General features: G+C 37.9%; 1 protein-coding gene across 1 annotated transcript in view; it reads right to left on the bottom strand.

Annotated features, from left to right (window-relative positions):
- The window catches only part of LOC106475635 (tectonic-1-like), a gene marked incomplete at its 5' end in the record, with an annotated part of 21137 nt that extends 12243 nt beyond the window's left edge, over positions 1-8894 (bottom strand). The window contains 3 exons of the mRNA XM_022379696.1: positions 6109-6215; positions 6798-6990; positions 8797-8894. Of these exons, the coding sequence (XP_022235404.1) occupies positions 6109-6215; positions 6798-6990; positions 8797-8894 (398 nt within the window). The remainder of the gene's footprint in view (positions 1-6108; positions 6216-6797; positions 6991-8796) is intronic.
- Between the last annotated feature and the right edge of the window lie 1162 nt (positions 8895-10056).

Genomic DNA, 10056 nt, shown 5'->3' with positions numbered 1-10056 from the left:
AGTATCTAACCAATGATAGCCAATGTTTATGCATATCTTACCAATGATAGCCAACGATTTATACATATCTAACCAATGATAACCAATATTTTATACATATCTAACCAATGATAGCCAATGTTTTATGCATATCTAACCAATGATAGCCAATGTTTTATGCATATCTTACCAATGATAGCCAACGATTTATACATATCTAACCAATGATAGCCAATATTTTATACATATCTAACCAATGATAGCCAATGTTTTATGCATATCTAACCAATGATAGCCAACGTTTTATGCATATCTAACCAATGATAGCCAACGATTTATGCATATCTAACCAATGATAGCCAACGATTTATGCATATCTAACCAATGATAACAATATGATTATAAGAACTGGATTTGTAACATTTACAACAGAGCGAACAAAGACCAAACTCATCAGGTATGCTTAGAAGTTCCTAGAAAATACCTTATATGTGCATGGAGTAAAACAAGATATCAGAAAACGTTGCACATGTTGTTTCAATGAAGATTAAGATTTAATAAAAAATATTATAGCATAAAAAACTCAAAACCATGTATACTTAAAATCATATTGCAGAAACTCCAATCCAATTATGTCAATAGTGGAAATGGTTTCTCAGAAAAACTGTTAGTAAAGTTTACTTTCTATCTACCATAAAAAATGTAGTTCCTTGTTTCCGTGACTGAGCATTTAACTCTTTAGTTGGGTGGAAACGGGTTTGATTCATTCCAACTAACCTTCCAGACTTGGTAACCAAGTTCGCTTCAGGAATGTAATTCAGACAAGGATGTCTGCCCTGGTGTTCTGTCTACTGATGTAAAGGGGTGTGACACAGATATTGACACCACACATAGGACCATCTATCGCAAGTTGTACGAATGGTACGACTTAGATTGTACTCAAAATATAAACACAATTACTTGACTGTTTTGTTTATGTGGCACTGAACCATCATTTTTTTATTACAATTTTATTGTACAACTTTATGCTTTCAGGAGTTGACATTCTAATTATTAGCAAAAATTTCCAAAAAACTGTTTACTACACTAGATCTAACTTAGGTTTTTTGTATATAAGAATCTTTTGGATATTAATGAGATTATAATACTCATGTTTATATATAATAAGTATAGCATACTGGAAGTCTTTGCCTCTCAGACAAAAAAACTGAATCATTTAAGCCATTGACTGACTGTCAACTTTCTAATTAGGCTTATGGCCAAAATATTTCTAATAGGTTCCGTTCTCTAAGATGTGAGTGCATTCAATACGTGATTCTACTTTATTTACACATGTATATGATTGAACACACTCAAATGAAAACAAAGAGACTTAAACCAGAGTATAATACAATTTACTCCGTTTCTGCTTGTGCTGACATAATCTGTATACTTTGTTTGAAATTGATAATCAGATTGTATGTTCCATCTCCATGTAACACCTAAAGTGAAAATTTTTCTTTCACTTAAAACGTATTTCTGATAGGTACCTACCTCCCCTCACACTAAGCTATCTCAGATCTTCTTTCTGCCCCCTAAGCATTGCTAAAACATTTTCATGCTCAGCACACCAGTCTATATACCCCATTAATCTGTGCCATGTTTGAACACGTACATGTAACTACTCTCCACCAATAATATTGTGGCACCTATACTGGTGCAGCTATCTCACTCTGCTATTCCCACTCAATCCTCAATTTCGAGAATTAGCAGGCTCTGAAAAAAAAGAACGCCAGCCGTGGGGAGCAAACATGGAAAGTGTGAGAGGAGGTAAGTATGGATTGGAAATACATTTTCAGAGTAAGAAAAATGTTAACTTCTGAAATGGTCTTACCTCCCAGAATGAACAGAAGTGCTCCAAGATGAAAACAAAGCACACTTGTGGGGTACCACACTACTTCTTGAACAGGTATGCTCTTTGACCCTTGAAGTAGAAATGAATCTGATACGGGCAGAAAAAAGGATGTGCACCAATGCAATTTGTGCTGAGAGGTGCAATCAATAGTAAAATATAAACCAAATTAGCACAACCTCAACCAGAAAGACGAGGTTCCGTAATTCGTCCTCAGCACTGGGAGGTTGAGGATAAAATAGATAAAAACAAATATATATTGTAACATGAACAGAGTGGCTAGGGCAAGGTCAAAAACCCCAACCATAAGTAAACAAAGTGTCATACATCAAGCAAATAGAAGTATGAAGACGTAATTAGCTTTCAGTTGCAACTGTAGAAACTCCCAAAACCACCATAGGAGAAAGAAGTACAACAAACTGAATCCAGCATTATGGGGTCATGGCATTGCCTCAACTCAACTGTAAGAATGGGGTAAGATCTGTAACCAGTATAACGAGCAGAAGTCATAAATAACTCAACCATAAATGCATCTAGAATTATGAGTAGGATATGGAACATTTGATCAACTATAGGAACAGTGTACGTATGTCCTGTTGCTGGTATTATGAGGCAGACGAAGTACCCTAAACTCAACTGTAGGAATAGGAAAAGAACCTCCTGCAACCAGAATTAATGAGAGGAGGGGCCTCTACTGCACACAACAATACGAACAGGGCAGTGTCAGTGCCTATTTTTAAAAGCAGACCGACTGAGATTTACTCAATCAAAAGGTCGGCAGATATGGGCAGAAATTCCTTTCTGCTTTACTCATAAACTACATAAGTGACGGTCCATCATTGGGAGAAACGTACTGATAACTAGTAAAAGGTGTATATATAGATAGATACATACATACAACTGAGTATGTCACCAGTGGTTTTGCAGAACACCCCATCTCCCCAGTGACCATCATACAGCAATTAGTAAATAATGTAGGTCTGTGACAAAGCAACACCCACCACAGAGTGGGATCCCATTATCAGTGGTAAAAACTAGAGTTACTGAAAATAAAATCCTCAATGAAACGAAGTGATATGACTTACACCAGTCAAAGGCAAATGGACGTGTGTGGAATCACCATGGGTGGGAGACGATATCCACCCAAGGAAGATACAGCCAGATCATACAAATAATGAGCAACAAAGGTATTGGGAGTAGTCTACAGTCTGGCCTGAATGATCCCCTCCAAAGAATGGCGAATGCAAGCAGCCAAAGACATGGTGATATGACAAATTTGATGAGAAGAAACCTTATGGAAATGGTGACCGTCCATGGATAAGTCTGAATACACCAGCCTAATGCATTGACAAATCAAACTATGACCTAAATATCTGATCAATGACATCCACAAAAAAGGAGGAGATAAAAACAGGTCTTGAAGGAGAGATGGTACATTGAACACGTATGAAAAGGTTCAAAGGGAGAATGGGAAAGGGCATAAAAGACCACATTGAGATCCCAATCAGGTAAATCAAAGGAATGTGGAGGATGCATGACTCAAAAGGAGCAGAAAATAAGGGAAATGACAGAGGAAGACAAAACCTTAAGAAACTCAGAGAAATAAAAGGTGTTCGACAAGGCTGCCCAATAGCTAGACATGGTCAAAGCAGACAATCCTTTGCAAAACAACCAGGTGAATAATTTGGAAAGTTGAGGAAGGGAAGGGTGGGAAGGATGGAAGCCATTTCGAATAGACCAAAGGTGGAAGGCAGACCATCACTTTTGGTAAATGAAAATGGAAGAAGGTTTAATGGATCAGGAAAGGAAGTATGTAACACGTGGAGTCAGTCCTTGGGCTGAGGCAACGGACCTGACAAAAACCACGTGTGAAGACAGATTATGGTGATGTCTGGAAGAACAATGTCCAACTGAGATTGACAGAGTAGAGACTGAGACAGAGGTAAGAACAGGGGAGGTTGTACAAGTAAAGGTTGGAGGAGGAAACCATTGGTGCAATGAACAATATGGAGCCACATCTAGGACTAGACATGAAGTAGTTTGGATTAGGGATAGAACTCTGGAGAGGAGTTGAATAGGAGGGTAAGCATAGATGTGAAGACCCCTCCAATCTTGACTAAATGCATCCACCCCCCAGAGCTAACGGGTGTAGAACAAGATACCAAAAGGAAAGAAGTTTGGTGTTCCAGTAGGTGACAAAGGCATCAGTATGAGGTGTTTCCAGCTAAGAACACACCCACCAAAAGATCTGAGAATTGAGGAACCACTCCCAGGGGAGAATCTTATTGGGACAAGAAATTAGTCTGCAACCAGATTCAGAGTGCCAGGAACCTGGCAAGCTAAGACCACAATGTGGTAAGTGTGGGCCCAGAAAAAGAGATCCAGAGTGTGATCAGACAGACACCTGGATTTGGTGCCCCCTTGCTTGGTAACATAACAGACCATAGGGGAGTTGTTGGAATGTACCATAACCACCCTTCCCCACCTGCTCGATGAACCGCCATAAGTATGAGAATGTTGATATGGAGTGAAAAGTCCTCAACCAACCAGAAACTTGAAATACCCCGAGAGTCTAGGTAAGCACCCCAACCCTCTAGAGATACATCTGTGAATAAATATAAATTTGGATGAGGTGAAAAAAGTGGAATTCCTGCTGTGGTCTGGTCTCTATCAAGCCACCAAGCCAGGCCAGCCCTGTTTGTGGAAGAAAGGGTAACAGGGTGGTCTAAGGAATCCAAGGAGAAGTCCCACTGATTGAGGAGTGTCTAATGAAGTGAATGCATATGAGCTCGACCCATGGGAATGAGAGCTTACAAAGAAGCCCACATCCCCTAAAGAGATGAGCCAAGAGAAAGTATAAGGTGAGGTCCTTGGTGACCACTCAGTTCATATCCTAAAGACAAAGAGGAGAAGGATGGGCTTGACTGAGGTTGGAATTGAAGAAAAAACCCAAATGAACAAGGTATTGAGTGGGGGTAACAATGGACTTCTCCACCTTTATCAGAAAAAACCACCTGTGTTGCTTTTTGTAGGAGTAGATGAGTGTGGTCTCTGAACTGTGAATGGGAAAAAGCAAGCAGGAGTCAGTTGTCCATGTAACGAGGAGTGTGAAGTGGGAGGGCGAGATAAACATGTGGCCAGAGAAGACAAGGACAAATGCAATCTAGCCACATCAATCCTGGATTCCAAGGAATCAGGACAATCCCCAAAAATGCTATTGTGTAGGAAAGAGGCCTAATACAAGGATGAATGAGGAGAAGCACCCCCACAAGTAAAGTATCTCTCCCCAACAACACAGGAGCCAGGTATCAAGGGAAAGAGCAGAGGCCAATAAATGGGCCATAATGGACCAAAGGAGGGCCCTGAGCTCATCTGAAAAAAGTTTAGGGGAGTGACAAAAGGCCTCAGACAATAATTGGAGGGATGACTGGTAATGTAAAAGGAAAGATAGGGAAAGGTGAATCTTTGAGAATTGAACCTGATTAAAATGAACCAAAGACCCAGGATCTGAACCCCAAAGGGGGAGTAAAAGATCCAATTGCTGAGAATCCAAATTGTGATGGTACTCCAAAGCATATATGTATATTGGTCCAACAAACGAGGGGAAATGGGGCATACAGACACCCAAATGAAGTTGGTCAGAAAATCTCTGAGCATCAACTTGTATGTTAGGTGAAGGGGGAAAAAACAAAATTCATAAGGTGGAATGTTACCCAGTAAGGAAGGAGAAGCATTATAGACTATAGGGGAAACATGTAAAATACTACATACCTGATTAAAAAGTTTTAAAAAAGGGGTGGGAGGCACAATCTCCTGAATAGGTGTAGATTATGACTGACCAAAATAAGTAGGTGCTAGGAAAAAAAAAAGAATCCAAATTGTCTTTTCCTGGATTGTATTCTTCCTCAGAAACATTGTCAGGTTGAAAAGGAAAGGAAATTTTTTAGAAATATTTAAAGGGCAGAAATAAGATTAAGATAGCTTAATGTTAGGGGAGGTAAAACCGTTTTGGAAATTATTTGAAAATGATAATAAGACTAAGTTCCATGTACATTTTACATCTCAATCATTAACCTATGTTACACTTAAACACCACTGTCATATAATAGAATACAAAAAAACACATGATCTTATAATAGTGAAAACCTTTAGTAATACAACTATAACAACAAACTGTTTAAAAACATTACATCGGTTAGCATGACATTAATACATATATTGATCCAGTGGACACTCACAGTATCACAGCAACAAAACACATCACAAGTTCCTTCATTCAAGTCACAAGGGCAAGAAGCTATCTCTCCAAATGCTGGATTAGAATATCTTTCCAATTTTCTAAAACCTGAAATACAATTTGGATAAAAGCTTATTAATAATAATGTGTTACTCTAAATACAACTAAATATAAAAACATATCAAGTAAAGCCTCATGACCAATAAATTCAACATCTGTTTTGACTAAGAACAATGGCATATGTAAATAAAAGAAACAGCTAACAATACAACTGAAATAAACCAAATCTACTCCATTCAGTGGCCCAGTAATCTTAACTACTATATTTATATTTATGTTTGTTTTTTGAAGTTTGCTCAAAGCAAATCAAGAGCTATTTGTACTAGAGGTCCCTCATTTTAAAGTGATATACGAGAGGGAAAGCAGCTGGTCAACACTATCCACCACCAACTTTTGTACTACTCTAGTTGAATAGTAGGATTTGACCATCACTTTTGTAATGCACCCATAACTCCAAATGCAGAGCAGAATTTTTTTATTTTAGCAGTAAGAGAGTGGGAGCCACAGTACCTCGGGTTCGCAGTCTGTCACGCTAAGAACTGGGCCATGCCTGACCCTTCTATTTGTGTGTACATTAGAAATAAATCAACCATACACTAACAAACTAATTAATTCAATTAAATTAATTACCTCGGTTCCCAGATAAATTAAAACTAACTGAAGGACCATGCTGGACAAACAGCAGTGATGACACTGGCAAGATTTCTCTTCTCTCATCGTCTGCAATTAGTTTCAGACAGCATGCTAACACAAGGCAGTCTATGAAGTAGTGGGTGGTGATGTTTAGTGGCTCCACATGAATGAGGAACGTTTTAGAGTGATCCTACGTGATAGAGAAGCAACGTAAAATTTTACAAAAATTAAAGCATGTATAGAAATAACTGTCACAACAGATTAAAATAGTAGAGAACAGACGAGCATCTACACTGAGTCTCTTTTCAAGATTATTTCATTTGCATGATTGAATGGATAATAAATAACCATAATACGTACAAATAACCATTAATTCATGCATTTAATAACTTTTTACCCCTCAAGTTATTGATATAATATCCACTACCAGAGGGTATACATATTGTGTAATGTCCTGTTTTTTACCTATTACAATACTCATACCTGTTGTTACAATGCCGGGCTGATATCCTTCGAACGATTTTAAATGATTTTAATTTGTGTTGCTAGGTGGTGTATCGTGAAACCAATATAAATTTGTTTACAGCAGGTACATGTGAATTTGTAAATGATGCACGATCTCCATAGAGTGTTGAAATTGTATCTCTCACCTTGTTTGTTTGAAGTTAAACACAAAGCTACGCAATGGACTATCTATGCTCTGCCCACCACAGGTATCAAAACTCAGTTTCTAGCATTGTAAGTCCGCAGACATACCTCTTTGCCACTGGGGGGGGGGGGGGCGTTTCACCTTCAAGAAAACCTTCATGCATACTTGAGACTTATATATCCCCTTCAGCAATACTTATAATGTTTTTTAAAATGTTCAAAACGTTTTTCTTTATCTTGAAACTTGAAAGGACCCATAAAGGGTAACGCAATAGCCAAAGGACGTTTAGCTCCATTGAACGACTGCCTTCTTAACAAGCTTTTCAGGGAAACAGTTCTTCTTTAGAAAGCTTCTGAACAGCAACTCAGAGTTTGTTATAATTATAGTATTTTGGCACTTGTGTATAAAGTTAAAACCATAAATAATATTCAACACTAAACTGGTACACAATTAAAGACATTTTATTTAGGCCTATCTATGGCCTTCAAACAGTTGACGATTCTACATGTTTCGACGTTCCAACGTCATCCTCAGGAAAACGTAACATCGAAACATGTAGAGTCGTCAACTTAGATTTTACAGATATCACATTCTAGTTCTGATGACTCTACATGTTTCGACGTTACAACGTCATCCTCAGGAAAACGTAACGCCGAAACATGTAAAGTCGTCAATGTAGATTTTACAGATATCACATTCTAGTTCTGATGACTCTACATGTTTCGACGTTACAACGTCATCCTCAGGAAAACGTAACGTCAAAACATGTAGAGTCGTCAATGTAGATTTTACAGATATCACATTCTAGTTCTGATGACTCTACATATTTCAACGTTACAACGTCATCCTCAGGAAAACGTAACGCCGAAACATGTAGAGTCGTCAACTTAGATTTTACAGATATCACATTCTAGTTCTGATGACTCTACATGTTTCGACGTTACAACGTCATCCTCAGGAAAACGTAACGCCGAAACATGTAGAGTCGTCAATGTAGATTTTACAGATATCACACTCTAGTTCTGATGACTCTACATGTTTCGACGTTACAACGTCATCCTCCGAAACATGTAGAGTCGTCAACTTAGATATCGTACTCTAGTTCTTCTATGGATTAGTCTTAACTATTTTCTTTATTTTTATGTAAAACACAATATCTGTTTTTACTTGAGAAAAAGAAAAGAAATTACAGTAGAGCTTTTTACAACAATACGTTTATTCCCACTCGTGATAATGATATAACCTGCTTCTACATTCAGTCCAGTGGTACATACTGAACTTTCTAACAAGCAACATAATACAACAACAGTATCCATAGATGAAAAGTTTTAAAATGTACAACACAACCTTTAAATCCTTCACAATGACATTCCAGTTTTTATACGTTTTCATCCAGCCAGTGTGCACATCTTGTTCTTGTCCAGTATCAACAACTGGAGTTAAATCTGCAATAATAGAAAACATTTCATTTAAAAAAAGTTAAGTCTTTAACCTCGGTAAAAAATGAGGTTAACTTACCTCTTTACACACAGTAAGTAATTCTCACTTGCCTTGAACTACCTCCCACTTAAATCGCATGTTTTGACATGAGCGACACGAGTATATGATTTAAACATCATGCGGCAATAACTTTCCATCAGTAGGTCGTTAACACATCTAACATCAGAAGGTGGTTAACACATCTTTATTGTGGTTAACACATCTAACATCAGTAGGTGGTTAACACATCTTTATTGTGGTTAACACATCTATCATCAGTAGGTGGTTAACACATCTAACATCAGTAGGTGGTTAACACATCTTTATTGTGGTTAACACATCTAACATCAGTAGGTGGTTAACACATCTAACATCAGAATGTGGTTAACACATCTTTATTGTGGTTAACACATCTTTTAGGCACATGTAAATCCCCATAAACACTTGCACTCAAAGCTAACTTCATTCTTAGATGAGGTAAGTATAATGTACACCAGCAGTGGGGAGGAAAAGTTGTGCAAAGAGGTAAATATCTATTGAAAATACAGTTTTAGGTGAGAAAAATGTTAACTTCCGAAATGATCCACTTATCTCGCTGCACACAATAGCTAGAATCCTACACTAATGTGGTGGAAGGGCCAGTATAAAAGAGAAAATCTAGATGAACTCCCTTCAGAGAAGATGTCAGAAGATGAAAGTCTTGGTGCACACAATAGCTAGAATTCTACACTAATGTAGTAGAAGGGCCAGTACAAAAGAGAAAATCTAGATGAACTCCCTTCAGAGAAGGTGTCAGAAGATGAAAGTCTTGGTGCACACAATAGCTAGAATCCTACACTAATGTAGTGGAAGGGCCAGTACAAAAGAGAAAATCTAGATGAACTCCCTTCAGAGAAGGTGTCAGAAGATGAAAGTCTTGGTGCACACAATAGCTAGAATCCTACACTAATGTAGTAGAAGGGCCAGTACAAAAGAGAAAATCTAGATGAACTCCCTTCAGAGAAGGTGTCAGAAGATGAAAGTCTTGGTGCACACAATAGCTAGAATCCTACACTAATGTAGTGGAAGGGCCAGTACAAAAGAGAAAATCTAGATGAACTCCCTTCAGAGAAGGTGTCAGAAGATGAA

Source organism: Limulus polyphemus, unplaced genomic scaffold (genome assembly GCF_000517525.1).
Source record: "Limulus polyphemus unplaced genomic scaffold, Limulus_polyphemus-2.1.2 Scaffold8899, whole genome shotgun sequence".
NCBI classification, from domain to species: domain Eukaryota; kingdom Metazoa; phylum Arthropoda; class Merostomata; order Xiphosura; family Limulidae; genus Limulus; species Limulus polyphemus.
Note: the sequence above shows the minus strand (reverse complement) of the source record. Positions and strands in the feature narration are given on the sequence as shown.